This window comes from Echinops telfairi, unplaced genomic scaffold (genome assembly GCF_000313985.2).
Source record: "Echinops telfairi isolate 266 unplaced genomic scaffold, ASM31398v2 ScPeMD7_7468;HRSCAF=8506_0, whole genome shotgun sequence".
Taxonomy (NCBI): Eukaryota; Metazoa; Chordata; class Mammalia; order Afrosoricida; family Tenrecidae; genus Echinops; species Echinops telfairi.
In genome coordinates this window covers 13705395-13733032 of record NW_022111369.1, presented here as the reverse complement: position 1 = coordinate 13733032, position 27638 = coordinate 13705395, and the positions used below count along the sequence as shown (strand labels likewise).

The 27638-nt window shown below is 37.5% G+C and overlaps 1 protein-coding gene across 1 annotated transcript in view; it reads right to left on the bottom strand.

The window, feature by feature from the left end:
• CENPE (centromere protein E) overlaps nt 1–27638 on the bottom strand; it is a 78734-nt gene that overhangs the window by 42025 nt on the left and 9071 nt on the right. Inside the window, exons 6-25 of the mRNA XM_045284326.1 lie at nt 26990–27071; nt 26763–26830; nt 26613–26678; nt 23573–23624; nt 22509–22596; nt 22001–22130; nt 20803–20922; nt 19733–19891; nt 16187–16331; nt 15459–15547; nt 14120–14287; nt 11846–11920; nt 11500–11619; nt 8023–8145; nt 7777–7942; nt 7282–7436; nt 5384–5696; nt 5002–5276; nt 4691–4849; nt 2286–2465 (exon numbers count right to left, since the gene is read on the bottom strand). Of these exons, the coding sequence (XP_045140261.1) occupies nt 2286–2465; nt 4691–4849; nt 5002–5276; nt 5384–5696; nt 7282–7436; nt 7777–7942; nt 8023–8145; nt 11500–11619; nt 11846–11920; nt 14120–14287; nt 15459–15547; nt 16187–16331; nt 19733–19891; nt 20803–20922; nt 22001–22130; nt 22509–22596; nt 23573–23624; nt 26613–26678; nt 26763–26830; nt 26990–27071 (2733 nt within the window). The remainder of the gene's footprint in view (nt 1–2285; nt 2466–4690; nt 4850–5001; nt 5277–5383; nt 5697–7281; nt 7437–7776; nt 7943–8022; nt 8146–11499; nt 11620–11845; nt 11921–14119; nt 14288–15458; nt 15548–16186; nt 16332–19732; nt 19892–20802; nt 20923–22000; nt 22131–22508; nt 22597–23572; nt 23625–26612; nt 26679–26762; nt 26831–26989; nt 27072–27638) is intronic.

Below are 27638 nucleotides of genomic sequence, written 5' to 3'. Positions count from 1 at the left end.
ATCAGAGTTTAGCTCACTTCTGTCCCTAAGTCAAAAGTGATTGTTCCTAAGCTTTTGCCTCTAGTATCAGGCTGTTCATAGACTGGCACTGTCTTGGTCTGGGCACTGATCACCAGCAAAAAAAACAGCAGCCCACTCTTTGTCAGCACGACTGACTAACCCCAGTAAATATGTGTACATAGGACATTTTTCAATGATCAAGATCACAAGAAAATATAGCAGAGATTAAGAAGAGTACATATGACCTTCATTTGCCTGCTTATTTACATACAGATCTTTTGACCAATTTCTAGAAACATGGATTTTAAAGCATAACACAAATCATATAGCCCTAATGTAGCTCATAGTAAACTTTTCAAAAACATTAATTTTAACCTAAACACATTACTTGGCTCCTAAATTGAGAAACAAACAACAAAAAAACCTAAAGCAGATTTGAAAATAGTAGTAAACACTAAGAACAAGCAATTTAAATACAGGGGAAAAATTAAACATAAAAATAAAAGAAACATTTAGGTACAAATTTATCAAAATATGTACAAGATCAGTATCATGGAAACCCACAACACATTATGGACAGAATGATGACAGGATGTACATACAATGGACTCCTTGTGCACAGTGGGTTAAGCATTGTGCTGCTAATCAAACTTACCAGCTACTCTGCGGGCGACAGATGAGGCAGTGGGTTTTCATAAATTATAGCATCAATTACCCAGGAGTTCTACTCTGCTCTACAGGGTTGCTATGAGTTAGTCTATTTGATGTGAGTGGGCTTTATCATCCATGCAATGACTAATAACCCCATTAAGCTTATCAATAGCTGTCTGGAGAATGCGGATTAAAACAATAATGTGGCATATACCCACTAGAATGGCTAACAAAAACACAGCATATAAAGTAATGGTGAGAAGGTGCAGAAATGTCTTAATTTGCTGGTGGGAATATCAAACAGTACAACCACTTTGGAAATCAGTCTATACATTTCTTATCAAATTAGACATACCTAATGGCCCAGTTACTCAGTTTAAGTGTTCACCCGGGAAATACTAAAACAAAGCAAAACCCCAGTGCATGCAGATTTATACAAGGTTTACAGCAGCTTTGATCAAAATAGCCAAATGCTGGAAATACAAGAAAATACTGCCCAGTAGTAAATAGGAATGTAGAAAAAAGTCAGACCTAAAAGCGTAATTCTACTTGTACGAAATTCTAGAAGAAAAAGTAATTTAAGGTTGAAAAACACCAGGGCAGTGAATATGTGGGGTAAGTGGCGAGAAAGGCCTGACCGGGAAAGGCCATTAGGGGGCTTTTTCTAACTTGGCTGAAGTGGAAGATATACAAGGAGAGACATTTGTCAAAAGTCATTACACTGCATAAGTAGCCTACAACAGGCACATTTTAAAAATTATTAAATAGTTTTGTTGGGGGCTCTTACATCTCTTATCACAATCCATTGTGTCAAGCACATCTGTACATATGTTGCCATAATCATTTTCAAAGCATTTTCCTTTTACTTGAGCCCTTGATATCAGCTCATTTTTCTCTCTCCCTCCCCTCCCCATCCTCCCTCATGAACCCTTGATAAGTTATAGATTATTATTTTCATATCTTACATTGTCCTCTATCGCCCTTTACCTACTTTTCTGTTGTTCAGCCCCCAGGGAGGGGGTTATATACTGATCCTTGTGATCAATTCCTCCTGTCTCCCCCCACCTTCCCCTTATCCTCTTGGATCTCTATTCTCATTGTTGGCCCTGAGGGGTTGGTTTATCTATCCTGGATTCCGTGCTGCTGCTCTTGTCTGCAGCAGTGTGCGTGTTCTGGTCTAGTCGGATTAGTAAGGTAGACTTGAGGTCGTGATAGTGGGGGGAAGGAAGCATAAAGTACTAGAGGAAAGTTGTGTGTTTCATCAGTGCTATACTGCATCCTGACGGGCTCGTCTCTTCCTTGTGACACTTCTGTGAGGGGATGTCCAACTGTCTACAGATGGGCTTTGGGTCTCCACTCCTCATCCTCCCACCATTCACACTGGGTATGATTTTGGGTCTTAGATGCCTGATACCTGATCCCATTGACACCTCATGATCACACAGGCTAGTGTGCTTCCTCCATGTGGGCTCTACAACAGATACAATTAATGCATGCAAACTGTATCCCGATATATGAGTAGAAGTAAACTTGATGACAGTGGGGTTTTGTTTGGGGTGGTAGCGGATGTAAAAATTGGGAAAACACATGGACAAAAACATATTGCCAAGTATACAATGCTAATTAAATCCTACCATTTCAATATTGTCCTTCAGGTCAGTCTTTAATTGTTCGTTTTCTGCTGTAATGTTCTCTAACATTTGTTGGAGTTCATTTTTCTCCTGTATTAGAGAAAATATCTTCTCCTCTTGTTCAATCAGCTTATTATCTCCAATATCTGCAATCAATATCTGGGATTTGTCTATTTTAATCATCTATAATGGAAATATATTAAAGAATTGAAATTAATAATTTTAATAATAAATACAAATACCCATAATTATATTGCTTGTTATGTACTATTCACATATATTTAATGTTTTACCTCTTACATAGAGGTAAATATACAAGAATCAGGACCTTATGTGGTAGTTCCTGCTGGTATTATCATTTGATAGATGAGCAAACAGCCCCAGCGGGTTAAGTCCCCTTTTCACAGTAACAGAAAGAAGTACAGCCAGATTTTGAACCCCAAACTGTCTCCACTGTTGGTGCTTAGTGCTTCTTCACCAGTAAGAGCCCTTGGAGAGCTATGATAATTAACGCTTGTCTTAATGTACGAGTAGGCTAACTTGACTGTATGCTCACTTATTACAATCCAAATACATAATAAATAAAAATGGACTTAACTTCCCTTTCTATGAACGTCTATAAATATTCTCTAGCCTTCATGTTAATAGTACTTTGCTTCTTATTATTAGAATGGAGGCAACAACCTTGACCTCTCCTACTTGAGCTCTGTCCTTGGAAAACTGGCAATGAGTGCCCAGGTCCCAGCGAATCTCTATTTTCAGAGGTATGCACAATCATAAGAGGCTGGAAGTTTTTATTTATGCAGAAGGTAGGATAATTTTGGAAAAGCCTCTCATATAACAGCATAATTAATCTTTTAAGAAATATTCATTTTTCATACACTGAGGAAAAGCATATTAAAACAGATTCATTTATCCATAAATATCTTACCCAGAAGTAACCTAATATAAGAACTTAGTGGTAAAGAGAGACAAAGTTAATACTTTGTACTGACAGTACAAAGTTAATACTATAAGGTGTCACTCTAAACCTTACATGAGCCCAATGAACACATTCAGCTTCACACCGGTCACGCATAGGAGAGGGCTTTGCTAGAAAAAGGGGAAGATTGGTTTGTGTCCATCTGGTCACTCTAGGGGAGACAGACTTGCCATCTGTTTGCAGCCGAGAAAGCCCTATGAGGCAGTTCTACTTTGTCACATGGTCACTCTGAGCTAGCATCAACGACACACAGCAGGAAGGGTTACATTAGAAACTACTCTGGAAAATAGGGGCAAAGCCATCTGATGTCAGCAACATCACCAAACACTTTTAAAATTTCAGAGTTTTCATTAAAAAATGCAAAATTCAACATCAATACAATTAATTTAAATGATTTTACAGCTAGTTTCCCAGCTATTATGTGATTTTAAAATAAAAATTCTTAGTAGCTACCAATTCCCTAGACTGGCGATGAATACAGTGAACAAACCCTCCTCGGGCATGCATGAGTGTTGAACAGTGGTGAGCGAGCACAGTGCTAATTATGAGTCTGAGAAATTCAGGTGGAAAACACAGCGTCTCGGGACTAGTCTTTCAAATACTACACTTCAGACAAGGCAGACTGAGCTAAGGTCCTCTGCTGACACTGAAGGTCCACTTCAAATCTGAACTAAGAGGAGGAAGTATTCAGCTACCTTGGTTATGAATGATGAGTGAAAATGAATTTATCTAATTGTACAAGGAAAAATGTGCTCTTCATATGAGAATAAGTTTGCAAATAAAAAGTTAAACATTTTAGTGGTATGTGTTTCAAAGGTATTTTAGAAATGAAAGGTATAATACATGAATTCTTTGTAAAAATGGCATAGAATTCTTCCCTCACTTAAAAAAAAAATCATCACCGTCACCCTAGTTTTTCTGTACACAATAAATAACCAGGTAAAACAACTATTCACATAAGGTCTCATAAAGAAATTAACTATATTACCTAGATTCTGCTATGCAAGTATTATCTAATTACCTACTAGTAAAATGCTGTCTAAAAATAGACATATGTTAAACACATTGATTTTACAATGAACACTAAATAATTATACTATATGAAAATCATACACAAAACAAATATATTAGCCACAATTAATAATACTCAGTCTTTCTTACTGTCTTAAAATTTAGTGTGGCTTTTAAAGATATGTAGCCTCAGAAAATATTAGCTCTTCAAAGTTTAAACTAATATTCTTTCATTTTTCTTTTTAAAATTGATTATAAACTGTCATATTTCAAAGATATCAAATCAGTTCTAGTTATTAAGACTGACTATTTAAAGACTGACATAATCATTATATATGTACAAGTGTTTGGGGTTAAAGAAAAAGAATGCTTATATGAAAACTAAAGAAAACTCCAAAAAAGAGACATCTTTTACCTCTTCTGGAATTTCATTCATAGTTTCTCCTCGGTTTTCCTCGATATACAAATTCTTAGATGTTCCTTCAGAAACTTTCATTTTTAGGGTGTTAATTGTGTCTTGGTATTGTTTCAAAGATTCAAGAGCGTTTCGTAACTGTTCTTGAGTATCGATGTTCTTTGACAAAGAAATATTTTTAAAAAATTATCAGAATGTAGGAAAAGAAAAATAATTTTATAGCTAATACTTGGGCATCGATAATGATAGCTCATTTAATTTTTAAGACAGTCTCCAAATTTTCAAAGTTTAGTCAACCCAAATTGTCGTACCATGTTTACTGTGTCCTGAATATCACTTTTCAGTTGGTCTCTCTCAATTTGTAGGCTCCCATGGAGTTGTTTTAACTCATCTTTTTCTTGGGTTAATATTCTTACTTCTTCTACGGTTTGTTGAAGTTTCTCAGCAAGCAATGCTTTCTCTTTTTCTATAGTTTGCAGCCTAGAATCTCTATTTTCTAGTTTTTCCTTCAGCTCTTCCATTTCATTTAAAGTTTCTTGACTCTCATTTGTTTTCTGCTGAAGTTCTTGGGCTTTGGGAGAAAGCTATAAAACAGGAAGAAAAAGAAAAGTAATATAACAGAAGCAGAGCATGCTATGGTTAAACTCCAGAAATTAAAGATCATTTCCTTAAAAAGTATTTTGTGCCAATCTTTAGTCTTCACACTGTCTAGACTTACCCCGAGTTTTGCAGTTTCATTAGACAGAGTTTCTAACTTCTGATTCATTCTCTCATTCTCCTCAAGGGCCACTTTGTACCTTTCCTCAATGTCCTTATGACTGGCTTTTAGAACTTGAACTTCTTGGTCCATGCTTTTGTAATTCAGCCGGGCAGTAGCTAGGTCATCCTTGGTGTTCTCAATTTCTCCAAGTAAACCTTGAATTCTATTCTCTTTATTGGCCACTTCAGAAAAGAGTTTGTCTTTTTCTGCTGTTATTAGATTGAGCTCTTCAGATTTGTCATGTATCTGTGGGGAAAAATGGGTTAGGGATAGTCACAGTTTTTGATTCAAGGAAGCACAGTAGGGGAAAATGCTGATCTGTAAAAAAATAAAGACATTTATATTAGGCAAGGATGGTCATCTTTGTATTTTCACCTTTCCATATTCGGTACTGGAGGCCTGTTGGCATAGTGGTTATGAGTGGGGCTGCTAATCAGAAAGTCAGCGGCGATCTGCTTTCTACTCCTGTAAACAGCTTGAATCTCAGAAAAGCCAGAGGGGCATTCTCCCGTCTCACAGGGCTGCTATGCACTGGAATTGACTCAATGGCAACGAAGATATTTCTTATATTGTCCGGCTTTTTACCTTAAAAATTCTGTTTTCTAAACTCTTTGGGATCTAATAAGAATCAAATGAAGGACTCTCAGTGGAAACACTTTATTAGGATGTTCTGTTATGTGTTTATCTACCACTCTAGTTTCGAACTTCATGGTATGGCAAGCATTTTTGTCTTTTTCTCACAACACGACACATTAAGGAATTTTTGTTTTTTCCCTTTACAAGGTTTGAAGACACCTCAGATTGCAAAAAAATGCAACCCACAAATATGTCAAAGAAATAATATTCAAATAGTTAAATGAAGACTTTAATACATATTCTCTTATAAAGAGTTTTATCATTGAGACGGATGAGGGCAAAAGGTGGTAGGATGAAAGAGAAGGGTGATAAAGAGGAGACAAAGGAAAGAAAGGGTAAGATATGACAAACTAATAACTTACAAACTATCAAGGGTTCATGAGGGAGGGGGGAATGGAGAGGGAGGGGGGAAATGAGGAGCTGATGCCAAGGGCTTACGTGGAGAGCAAATGTTTTGAGAATGATGAGGGCAACGAATGTATTAATGTGCTTTACACAATTGATGTATGTATGGATTGTGACAAGAGCTGTATGAGCCCCCATTAAAATGATTATAATAAGAAAAAAGGAAAGAAAGGTAATAGAGCAGAGTTTCTATAACATGGACTTAGGAGGCAGATCTGCTTTCAAACCTTTGCTCAGATGCTTATTAGTTTTATACTATTTGCTGGAGCTAACAAACAGCACTACTCTAACGAGCTGATAAAACCCAAACCAAACTCACAGTCATCGAGTCAATGCCAGGTCATGGTTCACAGAACTTTTACTGGCCTGCATGATTTACATCAGCCTCTCAAACGTTATCAATGTCACCTCCTTTACCTTATTCCTCTCATATCAACATATGGGAGGGCGGAGGAGTACTGAATCAATAACAACAAGAAAAAGCAAAACAAGATAAATAATAATAATAAATAAATAATAAATAATAACTAACAAATCGAGCTCTGTATAAATGCAACATTTGAAGAACATATAAATGATTACTATATGGATTATATTGCCAAGAATAATGATAAGCATACTTTGAAAGTATTTACTATCTTATCCAGCAGCAAATTATTGCTAACATCATAAGACTCAACTTTTTGCAGTATTTCTTGCCTGTTTTAAGATGAACCATGTTAAAAATTATTTATGGTACTACCGTAAGGTCTTTATTTTAGAAGGGTTAATTGCTTAAACATGTATTTACCTCTTTCCTCAGCATTTCTACTTCAGGGGACAAAGATTTCAATTCAGAGAGAAAATCCACTTCTTTACACAAAGCCGCATTTTCCTCATTTTTTCTGTTCAGCTCTTTTTGAAGATCATTGGTCCTTCTTTCCAATTCTAAGCTGCAGAGCATGTCTGGAAAAGTTTTTTTAAATTATAGTAAACAGCTTATTATAATAGGGATAATCTACATTAAACACAAAGTTAGATTTCAATTCAATTGCAACTGATTTTTTTTTTAAGAGCCAATGTTGGCAAATGGTAATATTTTCTACATCAGATCTACTTCATTTGAAAAGTAACTCTTGAAGCTTATGTAGACTTTAAAAAATACCGATACCAAAAGATACAGCTATTACAAAAATCAGATCATAAAAAAGATTTTTGGCTATTGAAATATAATTGTCAAATACTTCAGGTGCATTTCTAGAGCAAGTCAGATTTGCAAAGAGATAAATCGGAAATTGTAAAATACCTTTTGGAACTTTGCCATCTACAAGAGAGGTTAGTTTTGCTATTTCATTAAAAGCAAATTGCAATTCTTTCTCTAGATCGACTTGCATTTTCTTTTTTGTTTCCAATTGGCGTTGAGATACCTTAATATCATTTTCCATTTGTTTGTATGCATCTTCAAGGTCTTTCTGATAAAAGAAACATCACATATTCACAAAAAAGACTCATCATTATAACTGATTTACTATGAATATTGTAAGTTGTTCACCATTTTCTCCTTCAGTTCTAGATTTTCACTTCTAAGAAAGGCTGATTGTCTCTTGGCATCAAGGGTTACAGTTTCAGCATCAAACAGAGTCTGTTTCATTTGTTTAAGATCTTCAGTATTTTCCTAAAGAAATAAGGATTATGCATAACCAAAGAGATACAATGAAATCTTACTTTCTTAAAAGTTAGAAAATACTTTAGAGGACATTTCTAAAAAAATCAAAAAAGGGTAAAATTACCTTAATTATACTTATTTTTAGAATGAAAACAAATGAAACAAAATTACTTCTCATAGATTAAAAAAAATTCTGACCATAACTCCCAAATTATGAATGCATGGAAGTGCCAGAATTTCTGGAATTAGTTACTTTTAAGAAAAGGTTAACACACTTGTTCAACTAGGCTGCCTAAGTTTCCTATGTGTTTTTATTTCCAGCTTTTCTCTTTAACACAAGAGGTAAATAATTTCAATATCTTATACTATAATTTTCATATATGAATATAAGTTTTCATATTCTATTTACTAATGCTGAAAGTATTAAAGATTACTAGTGGTGCAATGGGAGAAAGATGGGCTTTCTACTTCCATAAGGAGTTATAGTCTCAGACACACACAGCTACAGTGCCACCTGGTCCTACAGGGTTGCTAAGCGGCAGCACGGACACGATATGAGTTGAGTCTGGTTCTGGTTTTGGGAATGCTGCAATGGTTAAGTGTTCCACTAAGCGTCAAAGGCTGGTGGTTTGAACCCACTTAGCCTCTCCTTGGGAGCAAGACATGGCAGTCTCCTGCTGTGAGATCATAGCACAGAAAACCCTATCAGACAGCTGTACTCGTCATATGGGCTTGCTATGAACCAAAGTAGACTTGATGGCACACAGCAACATTAAAGCTATTACACCAGAAGTTGGAAATAAAAAGGAAAATTGTCAGAAGTAGAGAAAACGTAAATAGGTAACTCACAGAAGAGAAACTATGAGGGGGTTTCAAAACGTTCATGGAAAAATTCATTTTAATTTCTTTTACCACAAATTTCCCAAAGGCTTTTCATATTTTCCCTCTTCGGAGTTGTTATTTATTTCTTTATACATTTGTGGGAAACTGGAATTAAAAGATAAGGGAATTTTTCCACGAACCCTTTGAAGCCCCCTCATGCAGACAGCACAATACGGGGGAAACACAAACAAACACACCCACAACCTCAGTTTTAGGAGAGAAGTGGCATATTGGGACTCCCACTACTCATGGCCGTCAAGCAGATTCCGATTCACAGCCACTCTAGAAGACAAGGCAGAACTGTCCCTGGGGGTTTCCAAGCTGTATGTAACTGCCCACGCGGCTAGAAAATCTTGTCTTTCTCCCATTACGACTCTAGGTACATGAATCCAAACATATGCCCTTAAAAAAGAATTATGTATGTATGTATGTATGTATGTATGTATGTATCTATCTATCTAGCGTATGCTTGTGTGTGTGAATGATAATCATGAGTTAAAGGAATAAGGGAGAAGAAACAATTTTTAAAAAGTGAGTAATACTGCCTATCATCCGGTCAGCATCTCTGCAGGCATGCAAGAAAGTTTTGTTTTCTTTCTTCCCTGATTGTTAGGATAGTGGGATGTACAACAGTAGGATTCATTTGTAAGAGACTCCTTTGTCATAAATAGAAGGTAATAATTTTATACTCAAGTGGAAACAAAACTCAGATGAAAATGAAAGAATGGTAACAAACATATTTGAAATATTAAATATTTAGAAACTGTCACATTTTCTTTTTATTATTTATTAAGAACTTTTATGGGGGCTCTTACAGCTCTTATCACAATCTACACATTCATCCACTGTGTCAAGCACATTTGTACATATGTTGCCATCATCATTTTCAAAGCATTTTCTTTCTACTTGATTCCTTGATTATCAGCTCCTCATTTTCCCCCTCCCTCCCTCCCTCGTGAACCCTTGATAAATTATAATTATAATTTTTATATCTTACATCATCCTGTCTCCCTTCACTCACTTTTCTGTTGTTTGTCCCCCAAACGATCACTTTTTCAATGGAGTAAACTTATAATCAAACAGATACTTCCTTAGATTTAATGCAAATTAATGTTATTCAAATCATAATGAGAATGCATTTTAATCTTTGTAATACTGAAAAAAGATTTGAAAAGATAAAAATTATTTGCATAATTGATTTTTAATATAACTCGGTCCCTAACTTCACTATATGCACTCAGAGAACAATAACCCGAGCTCGATGAATGTTGCCTCATCTATTAAATGGCAATGATCCGAAGAGGCCCTTTCTTAGAGGGCTGTTGACAGATTTGAGTAAAGTGCTTTTCTTAAAGTGGCCTGAAACACAGTAGGCCCAGAATCAGCATTTGGTATCATGATATGGCATGCTGTAACAATGAGATGTAGTCAATTCAAATGACCCTGGTAACGTAATTCCTTATGTGATGTTATGATCCTTGACTTTATGCCTGTGGCTGTGGTCCTACTTTAGAGGGTGTTCTGTTATAGGATCAGGGCCCTAGTTGTGTAGTAGTTGGGCTACGAACCACTAAGTCCCAAATATGCCACACCAGCAGGGAAAGATGAGACTATTTCTGCAAAGAGCTATAGCTTTCAGAAACCTACAGATGTAGTTCCACCCTGACCTATAGGGTCTCTGACACTCGGTGGCAGAGAGTGTCTGTCTTTGTTACAGGATTAAGGTGGGCCAAGTTCTGACTTCAGTGGAAGAGTGTGAACAAGCCCTACCCTTTGTTTCCCTAGGGGGCATCTATTAAACTACATTACTACAGATTGTGCCTTAAGACACCATCCTTCCTTTCCTTGAGGGTATGGTGGGGATAACAACAAAAATCACAACTCCATCAAAGCCATTCCTTGGTGTATAAAAGTCACTTGGGACACAGAGAGACATACCAAGACCTGGGTGTACTGGAAAAGCACACCCAAGATCTCTGTCGGCAGTGGTAGAGGAAGGCAAGACCAGAAACGGTGGCATCGACACTCAGAAGAACACAGCAAAGACTATGTATGGGGTACCTTCTCCTCATCTGCTGGGAGACTATGGGACTGTGACACAGAGCAACAGGTGTGCTGGCTGCTTGGCCCATGTAAGGCAGAGAAGCCACGGCACCCTGTGGCTGAGAGGCTGCTCAAAGAGAGACTTGGCTGTTGGCAGTGGAGAGGGGTGGCTATGGACCACTGACTGCATCCTCACCTTCCTGAATAAACCCTCTTAATTGTTGGCATCGACTATGTGGTCACTGCAACGGGCCAGCACACCCAGCCCAGATGTAGAGTGTGTGGGAGGAGCAGTCGGTGTAGCTGTGACTAGGTGAGGAAAGATGGACCCTGGAGGCAGGTCTGAGTCCTGCCTCGTGGCGTGGTTAGAAGGAACTCAGAGGTCAGAAGGTCCACCCATATGCTTTCGACTGCAAACAAAATAAAGCTGATTTTTACCGCCGAGCACGACAAGTCCATTGTTAGGCTTTGTGACTTCTGTGAGTCTATATATTTCTGTAGCTTCTGAATCTGGTCTTCTTTTTCTCTAAGCAGCTCCACTTTTGAACTTAGCTCATGCTAAAAGATTCAAAGGAGAGAAACATAATTTAGGTTGCTAATTTGAATTCTAAAGGCATAAAAAGGAGCTTATATTTAATTGTTTAAATGGCTAGATAGTAAGATATATATAGTTATTAATATTTCAAAAACAATTTTCTAAGGTTACGTTCCATTACATATGATGAATGTTACTGTTTAGCTCTAGAGTTACTTATTGATAGAGACACCAATAATAAATGCTCACCTCAAGATCTTGATTATATACTTCTGAATGCTTAACTAAATTCTTTAAGTTGGAAATTTCATGAATTAGTTGCATCTGTAAGAGCATGTGAATAGGCAACAGAGCAAACCAATAGTTAATAAAGCAAAACAAAAAAAATTTGCAATCATTCACTGCCTCAGTCACCCAACACAGTTAGAAGGGGCTGAGAGATCAATTGTTCTAGTTATCACCAAAAGAGCACCTTACTATATGTATTAAAATACAAAGCAAAAAAGAAAAAATGCAAACAATGATTAAATCTCACCATAACCCAAATAAAGTATGCCACCTGTTAATAAAGTTGCGATAATAGCAATAGCAAAATTAGTTTAAACTAATGTAAGGAGATACTAAAAGGGCTATACAAATTTTAAAGATGTTTTAATGCAATTGCTCTGGTTAAGTGTATTGATTTATTCATCCTGTAACTATTTTCTTTTTCACCTCATCAATCACCCACCTGGCTCTACCCTGATGTTTCAGGGAGTTGGATTTGGAATTTAGGTCACACACAGAGGGCAGCTCAGGCTATGGCAAATGCACCACTCGGAGTCAGGATTGACAAGGGCAGTGAGCCAGAAGGGGTAATCTTGACAGATTTTCTTGAAAGACAAGAACTACCACAGAGCCTACTTCAGTGTGAAGAACATGAAAAGGTGCATCGGTGAGAAAAAGGGGAGGGATTTTTCTCACTGTGACAATGCATCTGCTCCCTCTTCGAGAACAGCAAGGGCGGTCCTACAAGAACTCTGCGGGACAATCGTACCCACTCTACAGCCTGACTTTGCCCATTCAGATTTCTTTTCGTTTCCCACACTCAGAGACCATTTGAAGGAATATAGTGGAGTTCCTTGAGGAATGGCAAAACTGCCATTTTGATGTGGGATTAATAAAAGAGGGCAGAATTTTTCCAGTTAGTTAGATGGGAACACCACCTCCAGAAGAATATAAACACAGATGGAGGCTGTTTTGAGAAACAGTAGCTTCACATTTTGTTATTTCGCTTAATAAGGGTTCTATGATGATCTTATAGTAACACCAAATGGCCCCTGTCAAACTGTCTTCAAACAGAAAACCTGCTGTGATATTCAAATAATATATTCCATGGTATTTTGCAATCTTTCTGCCTGCAGATTCAAACCAGTAAACTTAATTTTTATAGTTAAATGAATATATTAATGATATAAAGAAAAATAATGCAGAATCATTGCTTAGTTTTATTGACTGTAAGTCCTCTGTTCTTTTCATGGTATTTTGCTAATATGCATATTTTAAAGCAAGTGAAATGAGACCCTATAAAGAACTTATTGATCTCTGGATGCAATGCCTATGAAATAAATGCAGGAGTAACTTTAATCGATCGGCAGAATGGAAATAACAGCCCTAGCACAGGGTCCTTTCCTCCTTTTAAAAGGCCAGGGTGACGGTGAGACACTAGACAATGATACTGAGAAAAGGAACCGTGTTCCACTGGGTTATCCATACAGAAATCTGCAAAGTTGCCGCTAGTTAAGCTAACTGATTATACCAAAACACTGGCTCTCATTTGAGGATGAGGTAGGGCATCTCATAGATCACTTCACAGGTCTCTTAAAGCGATATATTAGAGAAGTAAATCTTTTTTAAGAAAAATCATTTTATTGCGGGCTTTTACAGATATTACAATAATCCAAAATCAATTAAATCAAGCAAACTTGTTTATATATTACCACCATTAAAATATCATCTTTCTACTTGAGTGCTTATTATCAGCTCCTCTTTAGAAAAGTTCTGCAATAAAAATTCTGAAAAATCAGCTTCTTCATATATTCTAATAATGTCTTATTTATGACTACACTGCCGAAAAAAACCAATTAATGTGTAGCATCCATAAATAAAATATTCAGCTGATTTTAAAATTCATATTGGTTTTATTAGAAAATGACTATGCTCTAGGCAGCATTTCTGGTATGCTCAATTAAATATTGATAATATATAAATAATAAGGAAACCATTTCCTGAACACAAATTCATTTAATAGGCAGATTCACTAAGCTTTTCAAAGATGCTTTGGTTTCTTCTCCTTTAGCATAACACGTGAAACAAATATGATAAAACTATTTTTAAATTAATTTAATACTTAATATCATCTCTATATTTTATACATATGAAAAACGGTTACCACAATCTTGAGGATGATTGTGGTACTGATAATGTACAAATGATTTTCTTCTCCAAGTGCAGTTTTAGTTTAGCTTCACATTTCCCTCTTACCTCTTGGTCTTTTTTAGTTTTCTTTTCGAGAGCTTCAAATTCATCCAAATCATTCTTCTCTTTTAATCTCAATTCCATTTCTTCATTTTCTCTTCTTAGTTGTTCATAGTCTAATGTCAGACTCTCATAGTTAGCCTGAAGTAAGCTCAACTCACTTTCTAAGGTTTCCTATTATAAACAAAACCCGATTTTCAAATCAGAAGGAATTCAAGTAATATATTCTTTATTCCAATAACCCTAAACTGGGATTAATCATATAAGTGATTTAATGTTGAATCATTTGGTGGTTTAGGCCATTCTCTTCTATGATAACTTTCTAATCTATTTTAATAAAAAAGTAAATGAAGGGCTGACATTTTGGTAATGAGCAAGCTTAGAATAAAAAATCATGTAAACAAATGCTTTGCCTGGGAAAGTTCAATTGGACAGACAGCCTAATATTATATCCCCATTGAGTAGCAATCCTTAAGGTCCCACCTGCAGGTTAGGGGATTCTGTAAAAAAAAGCCAATAATTTAATTCCACACCAGTCCACCTTATTTTATTCCTCAGATGCTTCTGAATTAAGGAAAGGGAATAAGAGTTCCTTACTGATCTCTAAAACTGAAAATAGCTATTATGTTTTACCACATTCAAAGAGGGTCTGCTTTTAGTTTCCGTAATATGAGAAAGAGGTAAACCATGGTTAAAACAAGACTGCAAACACTAACACTAGGGATTTAAAACACAAATACTGTACAGAGCATGCCTTAATAGGCATCTAGAATTTGTCTTAGGGACATAAAAGCTATTAGTCTATAATACTTTATCAAGAATTTCAGGAAGAATAACCAAATTGTACTATGTTTTTCTAAAATTACAATGAAATGTTAATACATGAATTATAAATCTGAACATATTAAAGTAGTCTTTCTCAAAGTAGTTTTTATGTCCTAACAGTTTGGATAAGACCACATATATTTTGCCTTTCTTTCCAGTGTTATTTCTCCCTAACGTATCATTCTTCCACTGGATGATCAGGAATTTTGACGTTTTCAAGTCAGCCTTTTCACGCTTCTGGGATTGCCCCAGTGAAAACATATTTTAAGGACATCCCAGAACAGAGTCCTAATAGCTGCTGGGAGGGGCGATGAGCACAGCTTTACCTCCTGACTTCTGCTGGCTCTACGAAACCTTCGTCTCGCTCTGGGTGCCTCACTGATCAACATCTACGTGCGTACAGGTTAGAGAAGCTTTAACTACAGCCAGGATGGCTTCTGAAACAACGGTGAACTCTTACAACAGATGAATCTGGAACAGTGAAAGGATAAAGCTCTATATTAAACCAGATTTAACTTACCGGACTTAGAAGCTTTGTTGCTGGATTCCACTCTATTTCAGTTACTGTATCAAGGGTGTTACTGAAAACATCAGCCTCTGAACAGAAAGCTATAATTAGAAGAAAGAGACATGTAACTACAAAAACACAATCCTAATAGTTTTCTAAAGTCAAATTGCTAAACAATTTCTGGTCAGAGGAAAGAAGAAGTTCAAATTAGCTTATATGCGCTCAGAATATGAAGGTCAAAATTAATAATAGACATAATCATTATATTATAGTGTGAATAATTACTATCACTGGTTGAAATGAGTGATAAATATAGGATCCTTAATACAGCCTAGGTTAAAGGACAAAAAAAATTTAGCATTTACTTACCTGATCACTATAATAAATTCTAAGATGTCCCTAGATGATAGATTAGAATATTACAGGACAAAATTTTGAAAAAGATTCCTGTGTAAATGCCACCACTTCAGAATAGCAAAGTTTAAGGTGGATGCTCTTTGGATTCTACTTTAATTGGATAATGGTTAAAACAACAAAAAGCTTTATTATGTTCCAACTACAACATGTCCTGAAGAGATTCAGAAATAATAGGGACCTTTCTGAGTGTTTACTTTAAAAATGATTTATTTTAACCATTAACTCCATTGTAATCATATCTAAACCATCACGAATTGAGTTATAAATAGTCTTTATAGGGATGCTTTATAGTTCCCAGCAGCTCCACTTGAAAACACACTCACATTCATCAATTTCTCCTAGTAAAGTCACCGCAGCTTTGTTTGTTTTCGTCGTTACATTCGTCCTATTAAATTCATTCACATAGTTTGAGTCCTTCATTTTGTTGATTTTGCCAAGGCACCACGTAACTCTTCGCTTTTTTTTAGCCTACAAAAGAAATTAAAAAGGATCTCATAATTTGTTTTGGGTCTTAAGATGCCTGGTACCTGATCCCATCGACACCTCATGATCACACAGGCTGGTGTGCTTCCTCCATGTGGGCTTTGTTGCTTCTCAGCTAGATGGCCGCTTGTTTATCTTCAAGCCTATAAGACCCCAGATGCTATATCTTTCGATAGCTGGGTACCATCAGGTTTCTTCACCACATTTGCTTATGCACCCATTTGTCTTCAGAGATCGTGTTGGGAAGGTGAGCATCACAGAATGCCAGCTTGTTAGAACAAAGTGTTCTTGAGTTGAGGGAGTACTTGACTTGAGTTATGGCCCAATGACCATCTGCACAAGGTAAACGGGGGCCGGGGGTAGGGGGCATGGAGTGGAGACCTAATGTCCATCTGTAGACAATTGGACATCCCCCTATGAAGGGGTCATGGGGAAGAAATGAGTCAGCCAGGGTGTAGTATATCACTGATGAAACACACAACTTTCCTCTAGTTCTTTGGTGCTTCCTTCCCCCACTATCATGACCCCAATTCTACCTTACAAATTGGATTAGGCCAGAACATGCACACTGCTACAGATAAGAGCCCACAACACAGAGAATCCAGGATAAAACCCCCCAGGACCAATAATGTGAGTAGAGATACCAGGAGGATTAGGGGAGGGTGGTGGGTAGTAAGGGGGAATCGATCACAAGGATCAACCTATAACCCTCCTCTCAAGGGGACAAACAATAGAACAGTGGGTAAGGGGTGACGGAGGATGAGGTAAGATATGAAAATAATAATCTATAACTTATCAAGGGTTTATGAGGGAGGGTGTGGGAAGAAATGGGGAGCTGATATCAGAGGCTCAAGTGGGAAGAGAATGCTTTGAAAATGATGATGGCAACATATGTGCAAATGTACTTGACACACTGGATGAATATATGGATTGGGATAAGAGATGTCAGAGCCCCCAACAAAAGTATTTAATAATAAAAAAAAAATCTCATAAAGGATTTGGTCTTAAACGTAGTAAAACAGAAGAAACTGGTCTCTATTATTAAAGACCACTGAGTTGTGGTCTTTAATAATAGTATTGTTATTGTTCTTGGTAGTATTGTTATTAAGTTTAGGAGTCCCTCCCTGCCATAAAGTCTGTGCCAATTCATAGCAATCATATAGGACAGGGTAGATATTTCCCCTTTTTCTACAAGAGTGGAAAGCTTTCTCTCGCACCTCTGAGTGGTTTCAAACAGCTGACCTTCTGGTTGGCAGTGCAACACATAGCCACTATGTCACCTGGGTAGCACAAATGGCTAAGTATTCAAATACTAGCCAATAGGTTGGCAGTTTAAACATGCCCAGAAGTGCCTCAGAAGACATGTATGAATATCTACTTCCAAAAGGTCAGTTTTGGAGATATTGTATTCTACATACATGAGTTACCTAATATCACCACCATAATAATCTAAGGATACAGTCCTTAAACTTTAAAATCAATGCTTAACCCCATGATAAGTTTGATGAAACTATTATTTAAATTTTAGTGTTTTAATTTGAAAGATTGACTTTTCATGTGTTATACTGAAGGGGCAGCTGCTGCTGTTACCCCCATACCTACAATAGGATCTTTGGGTACCCAGCCCTAACAGGGAAGAAACAAGAAGACAGTGGTAGAGGTGGCCCATCTGAATTTACTGTATCAAGTTAAATCCTTCTCAGGGATCCTCACATTGGCAATTATGCTCTTGGTAAAGCTCAGGCCTCCATCAGTGCTCTTGATGTTATCCCTTCCTTTTTCTGGGGAGCTTTCTCCTTCAATTCCCTTCCGGCATCTCCACTGGCTCTCTCTCTCAGCTCTATGGATTCTCCACTCTTATTTTTTTCATCTCGTGGAGAACACCTCCATTTCATCTCATACTATGAACCGAGCTGCCCTATTACACACTCTGACTTCCTGATTTCTTTTTCCTCTGCCTACTTAAGAGTTTGTGGTTTTCCAGATTTTACAACATTCTTTCTTGTCCCTGTACTGCAGTGGTTCTCAATGTTCCTAATGCTGTGACCCTTTAATACAGTTCCTCATGTTGTGGTGACCCCTAACCATAAAATTATTGTCATTGCTACTTCATAACTGTAATTTTGAAGCATAATTTTGTTATGAATTGGGCGACCCCTGTGAAAGGGTCGTTCTACTCCCAAAGGGGTCGCGACCCACAGGTTGAGAACTGCTGCTTTACTGTGTACAGGTAATATCACATGTGATTTTTCTCAACAGTCCTATAAGGCACGCAGTATTACAATGCCATTGTCACAGATGAGTTGAGCTGGATGTCCAAAAATCTTGGAGAAGCTGTGCAAGGCCATACAACCAATTGGTGACCATTCTACCCTATTCCTCCTCTCAAAATGAGTTGTCCTCAGAATATACTTTATGATGTCACATCTGTGCACTATTCTGTGTGAAATGGTGAAATGACCAGCCCTTCCCATAGTCTGTTCAGCAAAAGCCCATTCACCGACATCAAATCAATTCTGACTAAGAGTCTAGTTATATAAATCCTCATCTCCAACATGAAAAGCTCATGTAGCTCAAGTCCACCTTCGCCATCAACTTCCAAAGCCCCACCTGAAACGTCTTATTGTCTGAAAGTCATGAACAGACCTCCAACTCATTTGCTACCCTGCCAGTACCTTTATTCAGTTAATGTTGCTAAAGATATTTAACTTAATGGAGACTCTCATTCCCCTCTTGGTTCTCATCTATTGCATAGATGACCACTTGAATCGCCCTTTGGGGTCAATCTTAACAACTTATTTGACGACTCATTCTCTGTCCCTCACATTTACCCCACACATTATATACTGTACTTTCAACCACCCCTTGAAATTTCCAGAGCCACACAACCATGAAGATTGGCTACCAGCATTCATCTGGTTCCCAGGGCTGCCTGGCAATACTGTTCTCCCTTGTCAGCTTTCTTTTGCATTCTCTGAAGAGTAGAAGATTTAAACCCTCTGCATCTCTGTAAAGTTCTCGCTTTATCATCCTCTGCTACTACAGCAGGAAAACTCACCCATATTACAGAGACACAAGCCGAAGAGTAAAAAAGCATTACGCTCACTGAGGCCTGTCCTTTCCTGCTGCCCTTGTTCCAGTTAAAAGGGCTTTCTCTCCCTCCGCCACGTGCTCAGTGTTCCCCCGCAGGGCAGTCTCAGCCCTCCGTGACGTGGCTCTCACGCTGCTCCCCGCCTCTGCCAACTCTTAACCTAAGTTGCTTTTGCAAAATGTTCTGGGCTTCCTAAATACACTTTGTCTCTAAAGATTAGAAGCATAATTACAATAAATATTGGAATACCCATTCTCTATATGCCAAGCTTAAATTGCTATCTTTAAAATTTTACCTTTAATTCCTGTTGGGCTGTGAGGGAGGAAGAGGTCACTAGCATTTGAGTCAAATTTTGAATTTTCTCAATCTGTACTTTTTGAAGTAAGTCTTTTTCTTCCAAAAGTTGTGCCAATTGGTCTTTCTCCATTGCCTGGGCTCTTGTCTCTAAAGAAACCTGTAGATTGTAATTTTTAATTATGTTAATGATATTGGGTTGAGAATGATAATTTTATTGAAACAAAATAAACCTACCTCCAAAGTACCAAGGTGCAGCTACAGTAATAATTTCTCAAATGTATACTAAAGTAAAAAATATATTTTTTCTGTGTCACTATTCTATGTGCCATATATAAGACCGTAAGAACTGCCGAAGCAATTCTAACAGTTGATTGACTCTGACTGCCACTGAGTCTACTCTGACTCATAGCAGCCCTGCATATAGGATGGGGCAGAGCTGCCCCTATGGTCTTCTGAGACTAACTCTTCACAGACATAGAAAGCCTCATCTTTCTCCTGTAGACGGACGGTGGTTTCAAACTGCTGACTTATGGTTAGCAGCCAAAGAGTAGTTCCCAATACACCACCGTGTGGAGGGCTCCTTGTGATTGACTCAGAACATGTAAGTTGCAGAGAAGTCTTGAGAACAGAGACTGGATACCTACACAAGTAGAAATGCTTTGAAGACTACCTTTTCATAATTGACTGATCTATAAAAATAGCTCTAAAAAGGTTCTTTTTTTAAACAAAATATAGGTGCATAGTGGTTCAATTACAATGACAAGCGATTATGTTGTACTACATAGCTATCTTAGTTAGAAGTTATTTCTATTAGAAATATTTTCTGAAAATATCAGAATTTGTCTCTTGAAATAAAAAGCAAAAAGTAAAATAATTTTTAAGAGCACACATCATTTGGTTCAAAGTAAATTAACTACCTTCAAGTTCCAATGTAAATGCATCCTTTAATCAGAATTAATTTTTTTGATGAAAACAATTCGGATATCTATAAATCAAGTCTGAACATCTTACAGACCTCATTTCTAAATCTGTCCTTATCTTTAACTGAAATTCACAGTTCATACATACCTCCTCTAATTGCTTTTTAAGATCCATTATTTCTTTTCTGTATCTTTTCAAGAGAGCTTCGTCACTTGATACCTCATTAACATAAGGAGTATTCTTCATGTATTTAGCCGTGCTGGCAAACTGAGAGAAATAAACAAGAGCATTAAGTGTTCAAAATAAAAACAAAACCGAACACATTCAAGAATGTTTCTTCCACTCTGTACTTTTAATTCTTGCCCAAAGTATTTTTGTCTTCCACTGAACTATATTCTATTTCTCTATTCAACTGTTATGTAAGCCATTAAATGGTAGCTTAGTCCAAGGTAATCAGACTGAAGGACAGGTCTTATCTTCCTTATAAGACTCGGTGAAGCTGGGGACTCTATTTCCTGTCTTTGCATCTTGGGCAGTACCCAGACCCAAGACTGGGGAGTTTGAATGTTCCTAAGAGTATGAGTATCAGTAGTGACATTAGTACTGATGGGTACATGGAGGTGATCATTAAATTAACACTAAGTTCTTGGTTGAGAGGCTATTTTACTGGCATTAAAAAAATAAAAGGAAAATGCAAGTCTTTGGCTCAGAACAAGAATATAAGGATTATTTTGTTGCACACAGACATGTATTTTTAGTCACCTATTTGTGGCAAGTAATCTAATATTTAAGTTAAGGTAGTGATATAAAGTAACCCTTTAAAATAAACTAAGTTTAAAAAGGGAATTTTTTGAAAGAAAAAAAAAAGTTCATTCTTTTCAAATCAAGGAAGTCAGCACCTGCCTGTGATAAAAACGGAGAAAAACAAGCCAAACCCACTGCCATTAATCAAGTCGTGCTGCCTCCTAGGGACCCTCAAGGACAGGGTAGAAGCTTCCTTGTGTTTCTAAGACTGACTCTTTACGGGAGGAGAGCCCGTCTTTCTCCTGAGCAGCAGCGCTGCTGGGTTTTACACTGCCGATCTGATCATTAGCAGCCCAACTCAAAAACACTAAGCCACCACGGTTCGTTAAAAAACAAGAGTACACTGTGAAAGTGAAATATGAATGGCTGGAGTCTGAAAAAATTAAGAAATGCTATTTAGCGGTAATATATCAATTTTATTATAATAGGTCCGCTGTCAATTATAAGAAACAACATAGCAAAACTAAGCCTAATTTTACTAAGTATTTTCTCCTTCCTAAAGTTGATCACCCTCATTAAGACAAGATATAAATCTCCTCACCTGCAGAGTGGTGAGTGTTTCATCAAAGGACACTGGAGTAATTGTGCAGATAATACGGGTTTTCGCATTTCCTCCCAAGGAATTCTGGAGAATTCGTGTTAATTTGCTATCTCGATAATTTATGAAGCCACTTTATGAAAAATTGGTTTGAGAAGGGGTTAAGAAAAGAATATAAAAGTGGTTGATTTTTAATTCACATCATTAAAGTTACTCACAGTTTAAAACAATTAATCCTTTACAAGTTACCTGAGGCAGAACAAATCAACTGACGGAAAATGTTTAAAGTGGAAAGTAAATTCAGTAGGCCACAGTAACCTGTATCAGAAGCTATGCACGGTCACAGAATCACAAATATTTAGAATCAATGGAACGATGTTATGGAAGAAATCAGTAAGTTGAGTGGCACTGAAAATCACATAATGAAATTTTGAAAAAATTTTTCATAATGAAAAGTTAAATTAAAAAAACTTAAGCACTGCCAGATAAGTGTTGAGTGGGATAAACTTACCCAACTTGTCCATCACTAAGTTTCTTGATCACTTGTCCCAAAATAAATAAGCTTCGATTTATATTACAGCCTTCCTTGAGTCGCACACCTAAATTAAACAAATAATAAAACTGAAATTGACTTCTGTGCTAGATGATGACCTTACCATCTTTATGAGAAAAATCAGAAATTAAAGGTGCTAAAATCTGTTCTGGCTATGGCCCGAGCCTACGATCAATACCACTTGTAGAAGGGACTCTCCCCCTATTCCTTCCACTTACTAAGTGGATCAGAACGATTATCACTCAATAGAAATGGCAAAAAATAAGATAACTATAAAAAGATTGACAAGGAGGAAGAAAGCCGATTTACTAAAATAGCCTAGTCCATAAATTCAAATCACTTTTCCACAACTTTAAGATATAGGCAACCATGGCCTACTAACTAAATTCGTATCTATTTTATAATCACGATGGTCTCCCAGGGGTCAAAATCAGAATTAAAAAAAAAAAAACTCTAGAAAAGCTCCCTGACTCTTCTCCCCGATTTAACCAGTTCTCCTGCCCCCACCAGGAGGTCACAATCACTAGTGTGCGGATTCTTATGTGGATTTTCAAAACACAAAGCAATGGGAATTCATACTGCCCCTTCCTTTTTGCATGGCATTCTGGTGGCACCGTAGTTAAGACGTTTGGGTGTTCACCGCAAGGTCGGTGACTTGAACCCTGCAGGACGCTGCAGGAATAAGCTGCTCCCGGGGAGACGACAGCCTTGGAAATCCCGCAAGGCAGTTCTCTGCTGTCACATCGGCCACATTCTATACACACCTCTCTGGAAATTTGCTTGGGAAAATTTCCCTTATCAAAAACAGACTTGTATGACCATAGTAATTCCATACTTCTAGCTTCCTAAATTGCTGCTATAGTAGACAAAGGTAAATAATTAGCCAGAGACCTTGGTTTTTGTGAAGATTTTTCACAAAAACATCACCATTATTTTCAGTTTGTGAAATGCGTGGCGGCCCTTTTTATCCTGTGAAAGAACATGTTGACAGAAGACCAACACATCCCACAAGCTGTCCTTACCTTCAGCTCCTGTTTGGGCAGCCCTTTCACTCCCAGCAAGATCAACCAAATTCTGTAAGATAGATGGAAGTAACCTCGGGTGATAACACGTGAACCTCTACAACACTTTTAATACATGGTATATTTGAATGTGTGATCTGTCTCCTTGTTGCTCATCTCACGGGTTAGCCTCTTGCTTTTTTCTTAGACTCAAAAGAAAGTTTCTTCATTGTTATGCATCTATCTTACGTAATGCCTACAAATTATACTTTCTGCTTCCCTACATGCAGTTCAACCAATGCCTTAGCTTACCGAAGGACCCAACCCCAAACCCCACCCAGGACCCAACCCCAAACCCCACCCAGTCCTGTTCCAGCTCTCTATTTAACCTATCTGCATTACAATTAGCACAATGTATTTCTTATTTGTCTCTTTTTCCCTCTTCAAATTAACCTCTCAATTTCCCTAAATTCACCTCACGTAGACTGCTCGCTCCTTGAGAGCAGTGAATTTATCTTTCTCTTTTTCAAACTTTCATTGTGAATTAAGTACAGGTTTTCAGGGTAAATTATCAGTTTTGTATTCAACAATACACATACACACATCCCCCACCCCAACTCATCGCAACCCCTTTAATGTACTCTCACTGATGCCACTTCTTCCCTGCTTTGATTCTATTTCTCCTTCTCTCCTAATCCTCGGAACTTACTGTTCAAGTGCTCATCCTTTGATCTTAAATGGCTATTATTCTAACATGGGAGTGATTTCACTTCCACACCAGATGGCTGGCCTAGAGTCATAGTCTTGGGGGTCCCACAGTCTGTAACCGGTAAGTCTTGGATCTGTTATGATTTGGGGTACTGTTCTACATTTTTCCCAGAGACCTCAATATCTGGTTCAGGACTGCATCCCAAGCACCTAACACAGTGTCTGGTTCATGTTAGGCAGTGACTTTTTCAACAATTCTTTGTCTATGCCTTTGAAAATGCCACAGAAAAGGGGGAGCCAGTGACAAAGATCAAGGAAAAGTGAGCTCTGGGTAAAGAACAGTCAGTAAACTTGGTAACAGAGAAGAAATGAGGTTGGTGTGCTCAGATCAGAGAAAAGGCAGTGTGGCAGAGGAGGTAGAGTGGATAGTGAGATAAGATAAATGAGAGAAATAAGGAGCAGCTGAATTATGCAGGGCTTTTTATGCAAGAGTAAGAATTCTGGATTTTTTTTCTTCTCTAAATGCAATAGAAATGCATTGGAAGATTTTAAGCAAAGGCATAACCTGACTTCAGTTCCTAAAGTCAGCCAACTGTCAGCCCTGAATGGAGAAAGGTATGACAAGGTAAATGTGACAGTATGGAGCCCAGTCAGGGGCTGGTGTAAGAAACCACGTAAAAGAGATGGTGGTAGCATAGGCTACAATACAGTGGTAGTGGAAAATGTCATCTTTAATCCCAGAGAACAGTACTGTGCCCAAAGCCTGGGGTTAAACACTCAGTAAATACTCAGAATGCATTGAAATAAACTCAGAGCTTTGTGGAGACTTTCAAATATAGGCAGGAAACTAGGTATTCCTGTTTTACAGGCCTATCCAGATCCTTCCTTCTGAAACACGCAATGGATGCTAATCTTTCTTGTCGTAGCTACAATAGATCACCTAGACACACAATAAAGGGCAAAGTGGTGATGAATATGAGATCAAGATTTGTGTTTAAAGAAACTAGAGACCCAATATACCTAAAAAGAATAGATTGGTTAAGAGTAGCCAGATGCTGTGTAGGAAAGTTAAGATAATAGAAACAAGTGCTTAGGTAATACAAGGAGCCAGTATTTTAGACTAGAGAGGGAAGACCAGGGCCACAGAACCCAGCTTCCAAAAAACTGACATAGTAATTGAATTGAGAATCAAAATGAGAAAGACATAATGGAATAAATAAGAAATGGAAACTGACTAGACAAAGAAAGCAGATGAGCAAAAACTGAATTAGATTACCAGCTTGGGTGACCAGAATAATGCTGGTATTATCTCAAAGAAGAATGATTCACTATGGTAGAAAGCAATTAGCTTGATTTTAGACACCATGCAGTTTGGGTGAACAGTGGAGAACGTAAGTATGATAACCATTAGGCAGAAAGGAATTAGGGAGTCTAGAGAAAATACATAAAAATGAGGGTAGAACGTGTGACCGCAGGAACTTGAAGTAAGAAGGCACAGAGGACTCCCAGTGCTTTCGCTGGCGAGTGAGAGAGCAGAAGCCACAAGGGAACAGGGAAGGAGCAGAGCTGGGAGAACCTGGACGTTATCATCCCTCACGTTTCTAAAGCTTTCAAATCACATACAATAGCCATGAAGCACTCAGGCCCCCAACTGGAGAACAAGAATGGTAACGGGTAGGAAGCGAGCACGGAGAGACAGAGCAACGACAGCAGTGCAGAGGAAGGGAAGAGTATGTGTGTGTCTGTGTGGGGGGGGGGTTTATATACACGGAAAAATGAGGTGCTTGCATAATGCTTACATTCTACAACTTAATAGCTATTAAACACAAATTACATACAATGTGTTTGGGCTACAAAGACAAATATTACTCTTTCCTTACAGGATATATATAGTCTACAATATTGTATTTATAATATAAAATATATTTTATTTGGATATAAGAGAATTCTAATAATCATTTAATTTTCACTTCCCAAATCTATATTTTTGTTGACCACACAATCCCCTTAATCACTTCTTCAATGCATGTACAGGAAAACCAAAATGAAACGAAACATACAACTTCATTACTAGTTTTAAAAATATCAACTTATAAAGTCCTTACTCCTGAGTTTTAAGAGATAGCTGCTATAACAAAAACAGGAGAAGGATCTGCTGACATTTTCGCGCTACTCTCAATCTGATACTTTGACAAGACTTTTAAGCTATGGGCTTATAAACAGCCCCTCACACGCATACCCACCCTCCCCCATTTAGCTCGGTTAACAGTGTTCATTAAACCAGATAGCCAAGACCGGAATTACACTGTGCTTTGGCGCGCACGGCTCATTATGAGGTGACATCAGTACTCACCAAATGGGACACCTTGACAGATCCTTCACAATTAGCAGGCTCACCCTTCTCTCTGCTTTCCAAAATCTAAACAGAAAAGACAACTTGTAGAAAAATCAGCACATTCTGCATTGGAAAAGACCAAATACAGGGAAAGAGAAAATTACCAACCATTCTAAAGATAGTATGAGAACGGCTGCTTCTTTGATTCATTTTTGTTATTCCATAATGTCTGTTCTCTGCAAAAATTAGTCATACATCAGGTTTATATATTAAAATCCAATAACACATTAACTTTTATTTTAGCTTAAAAGGAAAGGTGAGATTTGAAGCTTAAACTATGGATGAGTTAGTTTTTTTTTAACCCATATGTTAAATAATACAGCAGGATGCCTTACTTTCCCCCTTTGTGATCCACTTCAATGCCATTTCTGATGTGTAAACGACTTCTTCTGTGAGATCAGACACATAGACATTCCTCTGAAACAGATTTAATTACAGGATGATGAGAAATAGACTTTCAAAAGAAAGGCACATCCTACATAGAATTTACTTATGGAAGTTATAAGTGGAAAACACACCTAAACAAAACCCAGACCCATTGCCGCTGAGTCAACATTGATGCACAGAAACTTTACATAGGGTTTTGAAACCTGGACATCTTTACAGGACCGGACAGCCTCATCTGTCTCTACAGGATCAGCTGGTGGATTTAAACTGCTGACCTTTTGGTAGCAACCAAATGCTTACCCCAGAGCACCACCAGGGCTCCTGAGTAAAAAATGGATACTATCAATCTGTAGGAAAACCAACCATCAATCATACTTCCTTTTTTTAGTATTCTAAAGCATACCAGGCTCCTTCCAACCTGATACTTTAATCTTCCTGTTTTTTAGCACTTCAGTCAAAATATCACAGCTGTATTTAAAAAATTTACTTTAAAAAATTGCTTTTAAGGTGGATTTCTACAAACACCTTTAAAAAAACCTGCAAAAGGGGCCAGACCAAATCCAGGGATACATATGGTAGCCAACTAAAAAGGACGGG